Below are 19,583 nucleotides of genomic sequence, written 5' to 3' on the forward strand. Positions count from 1 at the left end.
GAGAAAATAAAGCACATCAGTGACATGACCAAGAACCGGTGTCCTTTCAAGATTAATAAAAAGACAAAGAGGAAACTGGACAGGGAGCATGTCAGGATGCTGACACAACATTAAGGGAGCTCTATCTGGTAAGTATTGGTTGCTCCCCACATCCCACACGGAAAGAACCTATATAGGTTTTGAATGTATGTGACATACTGTACATAAAATTGGCCGTTTTCATATATACGCATATATGCTATATATATGCAGCATATATGTTTTCATATATGCTGCATATATGCTATATATATGCAGCATATATGCACAGATAAACTGCATATAGGTTTCATATATCCTCATATACCCACACGGAAAGAACCTATATGAGGATATATGCGCATATATGAAACCTATATGCAGCATATATGATAACATATATGCTGCATATATATAGCATATATGCGTATATATGAAAACGGCCAATTTTATGTATGTCACATATATTTAAAACCTATATTAAAACCTATATGTTTATATAGGTTCTTTCCATGCGAGATGTCTTCATCTTTCTGGGCTAAGAGATTGGGTGGCAAGGCATCCAAGCATCCAAGCAAGACTAAAAATTACAAAAACACAATAAAGCAGTAGCCAGAAACAATCGGATAAAACCAAGACTGACTTTTTTTTTTTTGTCCAAATAGCAAAAGTCATTTGGCACAGAAACAACTCATCAGTTGAGCAAAAGCATGCCATGCCCATGGTCAATTGTTGTGGTCTCGGCATGATGTTTGGGAGCTGCTTTTCTTCACCTGGAGCTGGGGCTTCAGTAAAGGTGTAGGGAATCGTGAATAGCTCCAGGTACCAGTCAATTTTGGCCATTTATTTTGTGTGTGTGTGTGTGTGTGTGTGTGTGTGTGTGTGTGGGGGGGGGGGGGTGTGTGTGTGTGTGTCTGCTGGAGAGCAGAAAGTGAAGAAAACTGTCACTTTTCAGCACGACAATGATCAAAGCACGCGGCCGAATCGACGAAAGAACGGCTTCAACCGTAAAAGATAAAATATTTTCTGAAAGACCTAGCTGGAGGACAGACCTGAACTCTACAGAAAATCCGTGGGGTGACCTGAAGAAAGCTGTGCACAGGCTGTCAAATCCAAATCCTGACAGGGCTGGCACATTTTTTTGCGAAGAAGATAGTGTAAATATCCCCAAGTGAAGAAGTGTCAAGCAAAAAGACCCTCATTCAAACAGACTGAGTGCTGTATTAATATCAAAGGTATGCTTCACATTTAGGTTATTCTATTATTTTATTGCTATTCGTTTCCTCAGACACGTTTCCCATTGTTTTTCAGCATCGCTGCATGGGTTATATTCAAAAGATTCTCTTTTTTTAACAAATTCCTTCACGATATTTCATTGTTTGATTTTTTAACACAGTAAAAACCCGATGTTTTAACACACTTCTTATCACCCACTGTATTTTGACAGTAAATCACAACTTTATCACTGTTACAGAAAGAGAAAACCCCCCAAACACTCATTGAACTCAATCATTAAAACAATCAACTAATCACTTTAAATACCTGAATTAAGGAGTTCATTAATTGTCCTTCAGCGCCTCAACTTGGTCTCAAACTATTTTATTCTGAAATCCACTTATAATAATCAGAATGATACATTTATGCTAAAGATGGATCGCTACTTTAGTAACATGTTCTTGAGTTAAGTAACTACTGCACTTCAAAGCTTCTGTGGAGCCTGTTCTTCTGTTTATTTTTAGCATGAGAGAAAACAGAAAAGAAATCACAAATTAAACCATTACAATTAAAGAGGAAAGACAAATGCATCTAAATTAAATGAGAGGTCGAGGAAACGGTGACTGTCCAGCTACTGCTTTGCACGACATCGTTGCTGTTAGTGCCTGCGCCCTTGAAGTTACTATAATTTATGTTCAGCAACAAGACCACGCCCTATGTAATTCAATTTGCCGCACTTACCTTTGTGTCTTAACCCTCTCTCTCTCTCTGCTCGTCTCAATTCTCAACCCCCACTCGTCTCATCCCTTTTTTTTTTCCGGGGGGCCAAGGAGCTGGAGCTTCCTGAGACGGCGGCCTATCCTAAGTCTCACTCCTTGGGTTCCTCTATCATCATCCATCTACACATTATGCCCTTTTTGGTCCCTCCATCTATTTCCCTCACATTCCATCCTCCAGCAGCAACTATGCATTCATTAAGGCTCTGTTAGTGAACTCTTTAATTAAAAAGTAGGGAGAGTCAGAAAGGTTGAAAGCACATTGCAGGGAGCCTGCAAGTTTGGAAAATGGAAGTCATGGAAGCTTTTAATAAAGTAGAATGATTGCACCTTTCTTATGATGACAGCTTAGTTCATTCATTCATTTTCTGTAGCCGCTTGTCCTCTGGAGGGTCGTGGGGGAGGGCTGGAGCCTATACCAGCTGTCATCGGGCCAGATGTAAATTAAAAATTGCTTAAACATTCCACCTTAGCTTTCATCTGCCTGAAAGTCATTATTAGAACTACTCAAATCAGTGAGTATCAGATAGGAGACAGGAGAAGTAACAATAATGAATAGTGATAAAAGTAATTCTAACTAAATTCCCCTTTGTCATGGTGACGCTTACTCTAACAGTGTCATGGCTTACCTGCACACCTGAGTAGAGCTGACATTTATTCATGAGCTCAACACCGGCGCGATCCCCATGAAAATCTAAATGACCTCCACGGAAAGGGCCTGCTGTCTCTTTATCCTGATTTTGAGGAGAAAGACAGTATAGTGCAAGAAAATGACAGTACAGGGCATGATGAAGTGGTCTGATTATCATCCCAGGATGTGCTGCGTGCTATGGATGTGGTGTTAGAGCTTAGGGAGGACTGTTTGATCAGGGCTTGTGAGTGGGACTTGTTGTCCCTGTGTCTGCGTGGGTTCTCTCCGGGTACTCCAGCTTCCTCCCATCGTCCAAAGACATGCTGGTTAGGTTCATTGGTGATTCTAAACTGGCCGTAGGTCCATCCCCAGCAGGATGCAGCCTGACACAGGCAAGCCGATTTTTATAATCTGCTCGTAAATATTTATCTTTTTTCTTTTATTTGTCTTTTGTCTGTGTTTTACCTGTATCATTTTGTAGTTGTGTTTTGTATTTGCTGCTGCCTATAGGACTCCCACGACTCCTTTGAAAAAGAGGTTCTTGATGTCAATGGGGTCTTGTTTGTTAAATAAAGGTTAATTAAGAATAAATACATGAATAAATAAATTAATACATAAATTAATACATAAATAAATGGTTTAGGAAAAACTCAAAAAACATGAACAACAGCACAGGGTGTTGACCTGACCTCCAAATTCACTAGATCCCAAACTGATCAAGTATCTGTGGGATGATCCACAGAGGCCCCTCCCCTCAACCTATAGGACCCCCACTAACAACATCTTGTTGCCAGACACCACAGGACACCCTCAAAAGGCCCTATTAGGAAGGTGGTCATAATGTTATGCTGATTGGTGTATGACAATATGTTGAGTTCTGCTTGGAAAATAATTTGTTTTCTCCTGCTAAATCTGTTAGTCTGCTATTCAGAAGGGAAGTGGCTTTTCTGTTTTATTCCTTTTCATCAATCTTTCAAAGAGACTCTTTAACTAATTTCCTCCAGATATAAAGGATGAATGATAAACTTTTTATTTCAAGACCAAAAACATGGTCCAAGGCATCACCTTACAATATTGGATTTATAGGAATAATTTCGGATGAGAAGTGCTCCCAATAATGATGCCAGTAAAAGGTCAATTATCCAGAAATGGCTGTCAAAATAATTTCTTATAAATTCGATTTCTCAAAATTGACTGCTGTGGAGAATTTGAAATAACATTATAATTCACGCCAGGTGTGAACAGCCATGAATTTAGCAATTGAACATTCTCACAGAGGGGAACCAAAGGACAAAAAAACAGCCCAGGGAGAAAATACCTTTTTCATGTGAGATAACACTGACAAGTAAAATGTGTGCAGTTTCGATGTGGGTTGTGTCAAAATGACCTAACCCGATGAAACAGTTGCTCAAATGTAATTTCAAAAGTACAAAAAGTCTTTTCACACAGTATTTAAACCATCATTTGTCCTTTTCTTATTTGGGATGTAGTTGGCTTTTTTTCTATTAGTAATGATGATAATCATAATTAATGCCTGCAAATCTGAACAATTATCATTATTATCAGTAGTAATGAACATTGTTAGGGGAAGCTCGAAGACGTGACCCAGTGAACATAACATCCATCTGATCATTTCTGCTCCTTGCCGGCTGAACATTGACATTCAAAGGTCTTCTGTTAATTATGAAATTACAGAGGGAGCCTTGCACTCTATGGACTTATCGTGTCCTCTTTATGTATCCCGCGAGCTACTTGATTAGCCAAGCAGATCCTTGCCAGAGCGTAATCAGTTCCCAACGGAGCGACTCCAACTCTCCCCTCTCAAACTAATTTTCAGTGTGGGCATTGGAGGTTTGGGCTGACTTCCAGGGTCGATATCACAAAATCAAGTTATGCTTCCTCACTGACAAAACAATATGACCACAGCTGTGCTTGTGGCTCTGTGAAGGTGGAATTACTGTAGATCCATTAAGCTAAATTCAAACGTTAATGCTAGTAGTGCATCTACACCGATCAGCCACAAAATTAAAACCACTGACCGTCTTGTGACAATGCAATGTTCTGGTGAGAAACCTTTGGACCTAGATATATACAGTATATTCATACACCAATCAGCCACAACATTAAAATCACTGACAGAAGGAGTAAATAACATTGACCACCTTGTGACAATACAATGTTCTGCTGGGAAACTTTTGGACCTGGCATTCGTGTGGATCTTACTTAGATATGTACCACCCACCTAGACCAGACCAGGCACCCCCACCCCATAGCAATGACACACCCTGATGGCAGCAGCCATCCCCAGCAAGATGCAGCCTGACACAGGCAAACACACAAAACAGTTTAGGAACAACAAAAAAAAACAACATGAAAAACAGCAAGAAATCCCTTAGATTCCAAACTGATCAAGTATCTGTGGGATGCACTGGAACAAGCTTGATCCACAGAGGCCCCTCCCGTCAACCCACAGGACCCAAAGCTGTTTCCAGTATTTCTATGACCACATAGAGCAATGGAAACAGATCAGGTGTGCAATTACCTATGGTCAGTTTCAAACCTATAAATAAAAACTTCAATATTTGCTCAAAAATGTGCTGTTAGGTGCATTGTTAGGGTTACTTACATTACCCATGTTTAGAGTTGTGTTCCAATATTTGGGCAGACTTTCAGAATTGCTGTTTTTGCTCTTGGGGACGTCAATTTTACCAGGCGAGAAATTACTAGCCGCTCCCAACAGGACTAAATGTGCGAACAACATCACTTGACATGTTACTCACACGCCACAACAGATGACTGACTGACCAACAGACGGACACTGCCGTACCAAGGGCCTCTAGCAAGACTAAAGGTTATTGGGAGAAAGTAAGGTCAGTGTTACCTGGCATCCCGCTCCTTCACGTTCAGCCATCAGCATTGTCTACTTAACTTTCAAATCATAAAGTTGACAGTGGCTCTGCTGGGATCAGGAGCTTTGGCCCAGCAGGGTCAGCCTGTCAGTTTGGTTCACGCATATTCAAGCTGATGTCAGTCAGGATGAGCCAGTTGCCTGCTAATGCCTCCAGCCACAGGATCAATCACCAAGACGAATACTATTAGTATGCACCTGCAGCCACCTCTCACACCTCTGGCCATTTCCATTCAGATGCAGCTGATCCTAGAGACAACACACAAGTAAATACAGCAACGCTCTCCATGCCAGGGGTCTCTCTCATTCATTTAGAGCAATTTTAATTAAATTAAAGAGGCTGTAGGCTACTCATGTCTGGTATTACTATTAACATTTGTCCACATAATTTATCAAAACCCATAAACTTGTGAAGCTGAATATTTCTATGTAAACTAGAAAAATCACTAACGTGTCGAATGTAGTTTCTGTATCTGTGCGTTTCAATTTCAGATTGTCACAATCACTAAATGAACCAAATGTAAACTGCCGCTGAGACATCATCAGGACGTGGAGGATTTTCAGTGTTTCAGTCTTCATCTGCAGGGCAGACACATCGCACTGCACTGAAAATCATTAGCACTTAGCCGAGCCCATTCTAACTGCTCTAATTTCATCTTCAGAAAGGCCAAACGCCATCATTAGCACCAATACGTTCGCCGGCACGGGCTGACTAAAACTTCTATTTTACTTTGAATAACATTTCTGCTACTGAAGTCGGCAGCCTCTTCACCGTCCCGCAATCAGTGAAGAGTGTATGCCACTTTAAACAAAAGCTTTTACTTGCACGTGTTGACTCTTGTAGCTTTGTTGAGATTGCTTTCCCACCGTGTTGTTTTAAATTATCGTTTTATCGGCTGTGTTACAGTGGTAAGAGAAGCGCTAGACCAGTTTAAATCCCAAGACTGATAGGAAGACAGACAGGGTGGAGTAAATCAGCAGCTGCTTTCCTCTTAACATCCACAGCTTAAGTAGCCTTACAGAACACCTAACCCCTTGAGTTACCCGGGCGCTGCTGCCCATAGCTCTTAGTGTACTCGCTACTGTGTGTGTGTAGAGAAATGGATGGGTAAAATGTAGAAGTTCAAAATGTCTAAAAACACAATGACATTAAAGGGGAACTACTGTTTTTTTTTTACAACCTGGACCTTATTTCTGGCATAAAATACGATCGTTTACTCATCCATATAACTTTTGTGTAATTTGTATTGGTTCAGGAGATAATTAGATCAGCGTATATCCATATAGTGGGAGTGACTGGGGCACCGAAACGCAGCCTCTAAATAATGCATTATCTGCCACGAAACTTGTTCATTTCACCAATATTTTGTTATCATACACTAGTGCTATTCCCTGTTGAGTCTGGAGTTACCTGTTATCAGCGACGGTCGGTTGTTTACCTGTTATTTGCTACTGCTATGGTTTGTCCACTACCTCGGAATCGGAAAAATGTTTAGCCATGTTGCAAAAAACTAGCAGTAGCAAATTACAGGTAACTCGCTCACGCTCAGGGCCGACATCATCCAGGTCAGAAGACATCATCCGGGGTCTGTAGATTGACCTACAGACCCCAGATGATGATAACAGGTAACTCCAGAATCAACAGGGAATAGCACTAGCGTACGATAACAAAATATTGGTGAAATGAACGAGTTTCGCGGCAGATAATGCTTATTTAGAGGCACTGTTTCGGTGCCCCAGTCACTCCCACTATATGGATATACGGTGATCTAATTATCTCTCGAACCAATACAAATTACACAAAAGTTATATGGGTGAGTAAACGATTGTATTTTATGCCAGAAATAAGGTCCAGGTTGTAAAAAACAGTAGTTCCCCTTTAAAGGTTCTTCCTCTATTCTAATTATTCTTTCCCATCATGTTCTGCCACCCTCGGGAACGTACCATCGTGCTGTGTACTTTCTTTTGAGTGGTGCTCAGTGTTTGATTGTTTACCGACTTAAACGGTAACACTACAGCAGAGGAGCAAACACTTGACATGTTCCTTCACAGAAAAAAAAAATCTGATTCGATGAGAAGCGAGAGCGATTCTGCAGTAACACCCGTGGTAAACGCAGCTTGCAAAGCATGTCCACACAAGGTCAGGTCTTTGTAAGTGTGCGTTTATGTGATCCCACAGTCACAGATTATATTTAAGGTGTTTTTTCTTTTTTTTACTCCTGCCCATGTGAAAATGTATGATATCTCGGTTGTCATGGAACATGACCCACGCCTGTCACTGTTGATGACTACTGGAGGGTGTTCCTATGCAGTATGCCGATGATTCAAGAGTGTCAGTTTCACACCTACCGTATCATAACATGTGTTGTCCACGGCACATTTGAACAAGTCATGAGCAAGGGAAGGTGGACAATGGTGCTGACCGCAGCAAGCCAAAAGGCTGCATCATAAATATGGACGGGATGGCAGATGGTGGCTGAACACGATGCATATTCATTTTTTACTGTTTTCTCTCGTTGCCCTGTGATGTGCACAAAGGTGAATAGTTACTGGGGCAGTTCATTCAGCTTTTCCTTAATTCATTTGGAATTATACATTTGGTTTAGATATCTTTTCAGAAAACCTTTGCCCCTTCATAATTAGTTTTACTGTTATTCTATTCTTGCAGTTTTATTTACACATTTTGATCCAGCGCAAATATTCTTGGATTGGACTATTTAATCATTTCACCACTACCCTATATAATCTTCTGATTCTCAATATGATGAGTTTGAGGCTGAGGTGTTGACTTTAAGAACAGGAGGCATGCCCCTGAAAGTTTGACGCTAGATTTATCAGACTGATGAGTAATGGCCTACTTTCACTCACTGCCTGCACTTCACTTTGTTTTATAATCTTCTCCTGAATGTGTGTTTCTCCCTCACAAGTCTATCTGTAAGAGGCCTTTGTCGCAGCTATTTGTTCACAGCAAACATCAATGTCTGTAAATGTCAGCCAGCCCACTGAACAGCTGACAAAGACGCAGCTTGGGCTACCTTTCACAGGATCGCAGTATGGGGTTAAAAATCAGCGCATGACTAATAATCGGAAACGCATCTCCTCTTTGTTGTTGTCCCTCTAGCAAAGCTCTGATTTCTGCGCCCTGGCATTTGTTTTTTTGTTGTTTAAATTATCCGCCTTTCAAGCAGCTGCTTCATTCAGCTTAGCCGTGATACAACCTCCTGGTATCACTTGCTGTTTAATTGAAAGAGGCACTTTATCACATTTGATGGAATTTTTACAGATCCCACTGAGGTTACTTAGCAAAGTCCCACTCCTTCACAACAATTATGAGGCTTTCTAAATGAAAATGTGGTGAGCATGCTCTGTGCCACTGTTCCCTGCTGAAAAAGTGTGCTTTAGTGTCTCCATATAGAACCTGTTGCATCATTATTTACTGTCCGTACCTCCTGCCACCAGCCCTTTCAAGTCAGGACTAATATCTCTTACTGATGACCAATACCGATCACACTTTATTGAATCATGCATTCCCACTACGAATGGTGTGAATTTAATACTAGAATGTGTGATATACCGCCTATATCTTGGCTCTTTCTTTAAGTTCATCATGGCATTGAAAAGACAACAACAACGGCACGTAATGTGCAACATAATTAACCCTTCCAACCCGAGAAGATAACCTGCTCTATATGATACAAGAGTGTGTATTCAGCCGTCCTGCTACTTGTAACCGTCTCAATGGTGATGCATCCTTGAGAGCGTTCCTATTCAATCGTGCTACAGGCCACTAATTGGAATTGCTGCTCCCTTTGTTGTGCATCAACAATTACAGTTGAATGCAAAGAATTCACTGTCACGGTGCATGCAAAGTCTGCACAGGCAGAACTACTTCAGCAAATGCTTCTCAGACTACTGCATAATATCAAAGATGAGTACGATGATCTAAATTAATTTGCCACAATTATGTGAGAATGAGCCACCTGAGAAGCAGATACTCTGTCCTAAGGTGTGTCCAAATAACAGTGCCATCTTTGTATTGCAGATTTCGTCCCTGATGGATTAAAAAGTGACGATGTTTGATGACCGCATTGCAATATTTATGCACCCAAAATGAAATCCACATATCATTCACAAAAAAAAAACCCACATGAATTTCTGTCTCTGGAACCGCAAACATTTTGGAAATCAACGCAAAAGCAGACTAAGTATGAATTTTCATGATTATTGTTAACCGTGCGTGTGGTGTAGGAGGAGCTCCTCTGTGTGGTCGTTGGTGGTATTCGCTTCAGCACATCTTCATGTTGCTCCTCTCATTCATAAATGAACTGTAAATGAACACAGTAATCCTTTCAGGTGTGCGCCATGTGTCTTCATCACTTATTTACAGTACATTGTGTACATATGTGACAGGTATCAAGGGAAGTTCAGCGAGAAATCAAATCGATTAACTGTAAATGCTTAAACCCTGCCGTTGACATGGCTGCGGGATGGACATTCATTGCTTCGCTAAATCAGAAGCCAGATGCTGAATGGATGGTATCAGCTACGTGTCGCCCATGGTGATACAGTATGTCATCTTGACTGCCTTGCTTTGTTGATATATGGATCCACTTGAAGCCTTTCACACCTGACTGGCTATGAATTGTGATTTCTAGGGTCTTTCTGATGGTCTATAGTGTTCACATTCACACAGTCTTGTAAGTATACTATCTTCTTTAAGAACTAGATGAGGTATGCATCAATTTGGAATCCACAGTCTCATATTCTTTACAATTCTTCCTTACAGTTTCATTCACTTTAATATTGGTTAACATAAAAAAAAAAAATACTTTGCCTTATGTCCGGCCAAATTTTCCTTCATTGAACAGACACAGCCAGAAGCCGCTCTGTCAAGGCTGAAATCCATCAAGAGATTGAAACGGGGGTATAAATGTCAGCGCATAGCACAGAAAATAAACACAGGTGGGTAAAGATGAAAGTGGCAGGATGAACTGAATATACTAGCCATGATGTGCTGGCTCCATCTGTGGCTGTCAGACATGCCGCAGCAAAATCAGCTCCAGCACTGGCTGACCAGCTGATATTTATTTCTGTTTTTCCTGCAGCTTTCCCGTCAGTGTTGGAGGGAATGCTTTGTGACAGGTGGTCTTAGATGACTGCAGACGCCTTTAAAGCCGAGAAATCTCGTTGCCGGTTAAACGTTCACAACATTAATGCATGCACACACTTGTGGACAGATGCGCACGTCGGGCCCGGGTGAAAAAAGAATCTCCCTTCAGCTCACAAGATGCTGATGTACACGCTCGCCCACACACTTACACACCAAGAAACGATGTTTGTATCTATTATGTGAATGGATCATAAACAGATAATCCATATTGCAATATGCCGTTGATCTTAAGTAAACACACTCACACCGGTTGACTACGTGGTGGATGAGCCTCCAGCAGCCGTTCATCTGTCGAGGCTGACCTCTCAAGAGAAGCCACCGGCTGTTATTTATTCCGATTAATTAAAATGACGTTTTAAAATGATGTTTCCATCCAACCGCATCATCGCTAATCGCTGAAATGTACGTGACATTAATGCATGCACACGTGCACCCATAGACAAAATGCACACATCTGTTAAACTGATAAACATCCCCATTCAGCCCAGGAGATTCAAACAGGAACAATATCTGTATCCATTAGACCAAAAGATCACGCTGTCGATTCTTTAAGCAAAGACATTCACACCAGAGCCCTAACTGGTTGCACCAGTCCTTCATCTTTTAAGACAGACCTCTAAGGAGAAACAACAGGCCCTTGTTAGTTTTGACTAATTAAAACCATTTTAATATTTTTTTGTCTCATGTTAATGCCAAGATCTTCAGTTAAAATTGACATCTACTGTATTTGCTGACCTCAAAACATTATTTACCTACATTTCAGGGTGCACTATTACAGTTTTTACATTAAAAAAGGGTCAAATAGATCCTCTTAGTTCCAATTTATCTTTAGCGGTTTATTTGGTATTATTTGGTTTCACCTGAAGTCCTGTTTCCGGTGAGGATTTGTGCAGCAACTACGAATTGATTATCCTTGTGCTACAGTTGTGAATTTCCTTAGTTTGTGTCATTATTATGACTTTATCTAATCAGTGTAATACACTGTTGCCTTCTGTGTGGAGTTGATATCCAACAAACAAAAGAACATGGACCAAAATGTCTGTGTGTAGGTTTTGTTTTTCCGCAGCCCAAAGCCTTACTGTTTTGATTCATTGTCCACCCACTCATCACCCAACAGTTCAAGCTGCAGCAGACAGCAGTTTTAACAAAAAAGTATATAGATAAAGGACTTTATGCCGCCTGACCAGCATCTAACGGGAGACAAAATTAGCAACGAGCTGGTGAACAGCTGAGGTGGTTTTGGCATCAGGTTCGGGTGCCTCCTGGGCGCCTCCCTTTGGATATTTACCGGGCACGGCTAGTCGGGAAAAGACCCCCGGATGGAAGGATTATATATCCCATCTGGCCTGGTAAAGCCTCGGGATCCCTCAGGCTGGAATGGGTTGCTGGGAAGATGATCGTTTGGAGTTCCTTGCTTAGCCTGTTGCCACCGCGACCTGACCTCAGATAAACAGTCGAAAGTGGATGGGTAGATGGAAGGTGATAAAGGAGTGGAATAAGCAGAGTGACTAGAGGAGTGTGAGCAAATGAGCTTCTGAGAAATAAGCTAACAACAGCCCAAAAAGCAGACAAGAAAAAACAATCTTGTTGTAACAGAAACAACCTGCCATTTATGCCACTGTGTGAACAACCCAAACTCAATTTTAGTTGAAGAATACTGCTGGCGTTATTGCGATCAGGATCAACTGAGCCCAAGAGCAGAGACAAGACAAGACAAACAAAAAAACAGCAGAACTAAATTTCTTCAAATTAGTTCAAATTGGCTGCTGTCCTCACTTGCCAGTTCATCAGGTACACTTATGAAAATTAATCAGTTCTAATAAAACAGCTCTGCACTAAATTGTCGCTTCATGAAGGTTGTGGTATTAATTGTTTGTTTAAAATAACTAAGAGCTGGTGATTCAACTGTGTTTTCATTTTGGAGGCCGTAGTTGTGGTATTGAACTGTATCTTACGCTACGGACACACATTCTAAGATTTTGACAAAACCCATTTTAGTCTGTGGGCTAGACTAAATAACAGAAACACATTTGCTTTTAATTAAATGCAGTTTCACAGCACCACAATTAATTCAATTCAATTCAATTTTATTTATATAGCGTCAATAACAATACAAATCGTCTCAAGACGCTTTACAAAAACCCGCCCTGAAACCCCCAGAGCAAGCCTGAAGGCAACGGTGGCAAGGAAAAACTCCCTTTTAACAGGAAGAAACCTTGAGCAGAACCCAGCTCATATGGAGGGACCCATCAGCCTAAGGCCAGCCGGGTAGAGACAGAACAAAGAGAGAAGAGAACAGCAAAGAGAGAAGAGAAGAGAAGAGAACAGCAAGATAAACATACATCTGTCATAGATACACATATCTGACAAAAGCGTACATGTGGAATCTTATGATACAAACTGATGATGTTACATGACAGTTTGAAAATGTAAGAGGAATCATAGGCAGGTTGGAGAATTGTTCATTCAGGTAGGAGTGGATAACTGCAGGATTCCATGAAGACTGGGCAGGCTGATGAGACCACGACAACAGATGTAGTATGGAGCTCCACAGGAAACGCACAACTCCAGGCCAGAGATCCTCACATGAAGAGGGGGGAGGAGGGGAGGGGAGGGGGAGGAGGGACACACAGCAGTAAACATTCAATATAGTAATAGCACAATTAGACTACATGCTACAAAATGATCATGCAGTTGAATATCAAATTTCTTTAGCTGCAGTCACAAAGCTGAGATTTAGTGCAGGGCAGTTGTATTAGATTCGTTTTCACTATCGTGTTCGAGTAGCAAGTGAGTTTATTTTAAATATGTTAGATTTTAAACATTACGCCGGCCCCGAAAACACGTGCGCCGATTAGACTTTTATGTTGAAATTTAAAAAAGGATTTGATTTCTCGTTGAGAGAACCCGGAAGTTAAGGGGTTTCAAAAAAACATTACTTGCTAAGTGGTCGTACACCACGAACTATTCTTAATATTCCTACTTATTATTATACTTATTATTATTATTGGTAGTAGCATTAGTTTTACTTCTGTTAAACCCACATTCTTTATAGGTCGCGAATCCGGTTAGTCTTATTTTGAAAGAATTCCGCCGGATGCTGATTTCGGCTGCACCGGTATATAGCGAACACCGATAGCGCGTTGTCAGTGACTCTCTGAGGTTTTTCCCACCCAGCTGTGGTAAGTACTCTGACACTTACACGTTTACGTTGGCGCACAGGTCCAGTAGTATTTTTGTAAGCCGTCATGGCTGCAACTTTACAAACATACTGGATTTCTTTTGAATGCGGAAGCAGCGGACAGAAATTGTGGTTCAGAATAAAGGGACTCTCAGTTTCTTTTAGTGTGTCCAGACTGTATATGGGCTACGATATAAGGTCTGTATGTGTTAATCTTGGGTGCAGAGGTAGAAACGGTAAAATAATTAGTTTGCACTGACTACAAGATGTACACTTTGTAAATATCAGTAACACCCTCGATCGGTGCTGTTTTTGAATGCAACTGAAACCGCAACTTTGAGAATGTGCTTCTGTGCAAAATGTAAATCACATGTCCAATGCCATATTTTATATGCCACGTTTTGCTCAAAAACAAGCAGCAACAAATCAACAAACGACGCAGAAAGAAAAGATGCTGAGCTTGAATGAATGAGCAATATTTACCATCTTATTAATTATTTATTTATTCTGCAGAAATCAGTTTAATGACTGTAAGTCACAATTGCACAAGAGCATCCACAATTTTTTTCTTGCAGTTTTGTTCTATTATGTGTCTTCATATATATGCACTTCTTCCACCAAGCACAACCTGTTCTCTGATTATGTTGTTCTCATTCAGCATAAATGTCTGTGAAGCATGCCCAGCCCAACCTCAGCCAGCCTCAAGCCTCTGAGTTGGCGAAGAGGCTGTATGGGCTGACGACGTCAGAAATGCGCTCACTGCCCAGCTACGATGACCAGAACTTCTATGTGGCGACCGTTGAGGGCAGTGAGTACGTCCTGAAGATCATGAACTCGGAGGACAGTAAGAAGCCCGACCTGATCGAGCTGCAGACGTATGCCATGTCCTTCCTCCACCAAAATGGACTTCCTGCTCAGACGGCCGTGCCCACCGCCTCAGGACAGCTCATGAGTCTGGAAGAAATCGGTATGAACTCAGTTGAATTAGTTCAGATATGAAAAAATAGAAATTAAACCAGTCGGAACAGTTCAGATCTGAAGAGACATGTCCTCAGACACTCTGGAATGAGAAGTGCCCTCCAATTTGTCTGAAAACGCAGATGAAAATTACACCCACACAGCATCCACAGCACAGAGTTCCCACATGAGAACTGTGTGTGTCAGCCCGATTTACCAGTTAATACCAGTTAATTTGACACCCCTCACCTTTCCTGGCCTTTTTGTTGAGCTTATTATACACACTAATGAAGTTTTAACACTAATTTGTTGACAAGGTGGGAATTATTTCACTGTTTTTTTGCTGCTGCGGTGATACATTTCTCATTTTTTTTATCTCACATATTAAGATAAAGTCAGATACTGCTATGAACGTTTAAAAGCAGATACACGAGATTCAACAATAAATGTTGCATGGAAATTAAGTAAGGCAAATGTACTTGGTGTTTGCATTAAAACTAGTTTCTTGTGCATTTAGGAACTGGATAAATGTTAATCCTGAGGTCTCAGATAAACAATAGTATGCCGTGAATAGCTTAGAGCAGGTTCTGCTACATGACTTTAACTAAAAGAAGATAGATGGGGAGTACGTTTTATGGTTTGTTATGTGCATGTATTATAAATTCTTAAGAGGTAGATTTACATATGACGCCTTCAAGCTAAAACAGACAATCAGACTGCGGCAGCGACGGAGGTTCTGGCTTTGAGAGGCCTTAGAGTGAGGTAAATGGCTGCAACACTAACCCTTCCGTTTACTTTTGGCAGATTGCGGTTACGGCTGTCAGAAGTACCTGGTGCGGTTGTTGACTTATTTACCTGGGACCACCGTTTCCAAGTCTCCCATAACGCCTCAGATACTATTTGAAGCTGGCAAGACAGCTGCTAAAATGGACCTAGCCTTTCAAAAGGTACAGTAGTATTACACCTGTGAAACTTTAACACCATTCGCATTGTTTTATACAAACATGGCATTTTAATTGTGTCTCACTATTTTTCCTCCTTTTTCCCCAGATGGACCACCCTCATCTCAACCTTCTCGAGAGGGAGAACTTCATATGGAGTCTGTCAAGTGTTGCCCTCCTGGAAAGGTACATTCATGTAATGGATGGAGATCCGCTTCAGGATCTTATAAAGTCTGTGATGCATCAGTACCAGACCTATGTGGTCGCCAGACGCGCCGATTTCCGCAAGTGTGAGTATGAAATTTATTTCAGCTTCCAGTGGCTTTTGTGGAATTCAGTTAAATGCCTTTTCTAGTCACCAGTTTGGGTGAATGGTTTACACAGGTTTTTGGCACATTCACACACATTTAAACACGGACCTTCTCGTTGGCTAAACTGCTTGCAGTCAGTAGACTTTGGATATGTCCACGCTGTGATGTATTTTGGTTCAACTCATCTTAATTCTTTCTTTCATAAGGCATAAACCATGGCGACTTCAATGACCTCAACGTGCTCGTCCAGCCCGACGAGAACGGCGGCTACAGGATTTCCGGCATCCTTGACTTTGGCGATATGAACAGCGGCTACTACATCCACGAGCTCGCCATCACCATCATGTACATGATGACGGAGCACCCCGAACCCATCGAGGTGGGTGGACCTGTCCTCGCGGGCTGGGAAAGTGTCCTTCCTCTCAATGAGGCGGAGAGGGATTGCCTCTACCTGCTGGTGATGTCGCGCTTCTGCCAGTCCTTGGTTATAGCTCGTTACACGGTCACCTTGCATCCGGAAAACGCAGAGTATCTGATGGTATCATCCAAGAGGGGTGTAAAAATTTTCAGTCAACTCTTGGAGCTTGGGAAGGAGCAGGTGGAGAAAGTGTGGTTTCAGAGTGCCGCTCAGTTTGGTGGCAGTGGATGAGAAATATGTCAGGAAAGTCGTTCATAAATAGGGTTCTTCGACTGGGCTGCTATTTATCCAAATCAAGTGGGATTTAAAAACCAATAGATTGTAATTTTAATGTGAAAGCAATACACGTGCTGTCCGTACACTTCAAACTTTGATCAATAGATTGATTCGGACACATCATAGGACACTGTCTGTCTGGCTTTAATATGGGTAGAATAGCAAAGATACTATCAAGATACTGTGTGAACAATGAACTAGGTGCTGTAGAACCGAAAGTACTCCTCAAAATATCAGGTTAAGAATATGAAGGCATATTCTTCTTAATAAGTGCCTCAATCATCAGGGTTTATACACGTCGTTGGACTCACCAAGGTGCTAATACGAACAAGACCAGGAAACTTGTAGAAACACAGGGCTGTTTTTAAAGCTCAAGAGGTTTTCTAAACTACACTAAAATCACATGTACGTAATTGTCTGTGTTCTTATGTTATGTTATGGTATTTGGACAAATACCATTTTGGTGAGAAATGTTCACAATGGACCATTTGATTTCATCCTGTTTACAGTTTTACACGGTCACGATGCAAAGCTCCACAATTTAAAAAAGGTAAAAATTAACATTCAAGTGACACTGAGGGACCACCGGTCATGCAGAATAACAATGATTAACGAGTATTTGAAATCTTAGTTTGTAAGGTGGGTGTTTTTTTGTTTTTTTTTTATGTTGCAGTAAACAAAGAAACAATGTGTTTGTCACTTTTACGAATACAAAACAAAAGCTGAGTTTCTTTGCGACTAAATGGGAAAAAAAAATAAAAAAAAAAAATCCTCCAAAAGTTACATAAGTGCTGTTCACATGTTAATCAGTACGTTGCAGTACAGTGCAACGCAAAGGTGGTGCAGTGGTTAATGGTTCTGTCCACAGCCATAAAGGCGGTGGATTTGATTCCCATTGGACACAGTTTGTACAAGTGAGGCCATACAAGACTCAACATTGAAAATACAATTTTGATGCATTAACCGGACGCAAATGGTTTGTTATGTTTTGTCGTCACGGAAACGTTTGGATTGAAATATCCACTTTTACTCTTGACTTTGTGTTTTGTCCTTAAACGAGTGTGCCTACCCCGGCACACTCAGAAACACTGAAGTATGACTGGAATAATCTCCAAAACACCACCATAGTTGAAATCATGCAGCCATAACATGAACTTTTTAGAAAATCATGAACTGGAACATTAGTGTTTTTCTTTTCTTTTTCTTTTTTTTTTTTCCTCCGGGTCTTTGCAATGCCCTTTTGAGCATCTGTATCTGTAATCTGGTAAATTATTAAGTTACATGATCTTTGACCTCATTGTAAAGTATGGCTTTGCAGTTGCTGCTCTTGTAAAACTCCTCTCCATACAGAAATAAAATTTAGAGCTCATGTCAGTTCACTGTTTGCTGGAGCCTTACGACCAAGCGGTTCATCACGCCGACTCTCTGCCGTGTTCAATTTGTAGTTAATGTCCAGAGTCTGTATTAGTCTGGGCTGCTTTTTTCAATACTCCACTACAAAACAATCGATTTAAATAGACTGTGATAAATCCTATTTTATTATATAATCTGCTAATTTTGAGCTTGACTTGCTGCACTGTACACTGTATTTTCCTTTGAACATATCAGTTTTGCATTCTATTATGATTCATGGCATTAGATCTAGTATTTGTACATACATTATCTTGCTTCCCATGAATGGTTTCAGGACTTTATTTTCCCTGTGGATAAAATAGGGTGTAATACTGGCCCCATGTGGCCACCATAAGCTCATGAACATTCATAGTAGTAGACGGGGAAAAAAAAGTGATTGCAGTAACTATGTGGCCAAAAGCATATGTTCTAATACTTTCATTACTTGTATGAAACCTGTTAATATTATGACTTTAACCATAAAATTGTGGAACCGAGAGCAAGAAGAATGAGAAACAAAAACTGATTTAAAGACTCAAAACATTCGTCACATACAAGTCATCAGCATCATGATTGCTGGTTGTGTGGCAGCCAATCATCCAGGATGCATTAGATTAGATTTTCATTGTTTATAGTATGGGTGTCTACACCAATCAGACATAACATTATGACCAAGTTCTTAATATTGTATACGTCTCCCTTGTGCCTCCAAAACGGTTGTGTGTTGCCTGGTGTTATGTGTGTAATGCAAAGAGCGCCTTTTGCGCATGTGTAGAGAGGCCCGTGGCGAGTTTGTGTCCAGGGCCCGTGGTCATGATAATCCGTCTCTGCTCATAACTCATAACCGGATTCCTGCTTGCGGGCAGCTCGTGGCTTCACTCGTAGATCCCTGCTTTCTCGCCGTCTTGCACACAGGCATGAGTTCTTCCTGTTGTTGAATATACTGCCGTATAAGCTTAGAGCCTATGTTGTGAGTGAATTAATAGCCTACTCTGCATCCACTCCACATACATTTTAGACCATAAGAAAATAAAATATTCTTTCGTAGTGATGACCCTGTCCTTGTTTTTTTTTTTTTTTTTGCACAGCTTAATTTTGAGCTTTAGTTTTAGGCTTACGTAAGCTGCTTGATATGATTTTTAGTGGCCAAGTTTACATGATCACAATAAATGACAATAACGGGTAGCTATAATAATCCTCCTGTGCTTCATTATGTCTCGAATAAATGTACTGGAAACACTTTCTTTCGCAATCGGGCCATTTTGAGACAAGTGACTCAAGTGACTCGCACAACCTGGCTCATATCAGTGAGTGACTCAGAATGATCCGAATTCCTTCGAAAGATCCAGGTTTTACACCACTGATGTTGACACACCCTAAGGCACCACC

The 19,583-nt window shown here is 40.9% G+C and overlaps 1 protein-coding gene across 2 annotated transcripts; it reads left to right on the forward strand.

The window, feature by feature from the left end:
- The first annotated feature begins 13,630 nt into the window (after positions 1-13,630).
- Positions 13,631-18,171, forward strand: hykk.2 (hydroxylysine kinase, tandem duplicate 2). 2 transcript variants are annotated; one of them, XM_084547837.1, is made up of 5 exons: positions 13,631-13,900; positions 14,558-14,866; positions 15,661-15,803; positions 15,907-16,087; positions 16,315-18,171. In XM_084547837.1, exons 2-5 carry the CDS (start codon positions 14,563-14,565, stop codon positions 16,755-16,757), a joined length of 1,071 nt encoding a protein of 356 aa, XP_084403963.1. In that variant the 5' UTR covers positions 13,631-13,900; positions 14,558-14,562; the 3' UTR covers positions 16,758-18,171. The 2 variants fall into 2 exon arrangements, with proteins under 2 accessions (XP_084403963.1, XP_084403964.1); XM_084547838.1 differs by lacking the exon at positions 13,631-13,900 and having other exon boundaries at positions 14,191-14,866.
- Positions 18,172-19,583: the final 1,412 nt, after the last annotated feature.

This window comes from Chelon labrosus (genome assembly GCF_963514085.1).
Source record: "Chelon labrosus genome assembly, chromosome: 7".
Taxonomy (NCBI): Eukaryota; Metazoa; Chordata; class Actinopteri; order Mugiliformes; family Mugilidae; genus Chelon; species Chelon labrosus.

Coding starts and splice junctions, on each gene's coding strand:
- hykk.2 (XM_084547837.1), top strand. CDS start 14,563: ATGTCTGTGAAGCATGCCCAGCCCAACCTCAGCCAGCCTCAAGCCTCT. Junction 14,867..15,660: donor CATGAGTCTGGAAGAAATCG/GTATGAACTCAG, acceptor TACTTTTGGCAG/ATTGCGGTTACGGCTGTCAG. Junction 15,804..15,906: donor TGGACCTAGCCTTTCAAAAG/GTACAGTAGTAT, acceptor CTTTTTCCCCAG/ATGGACCACCCTCATCTCAA.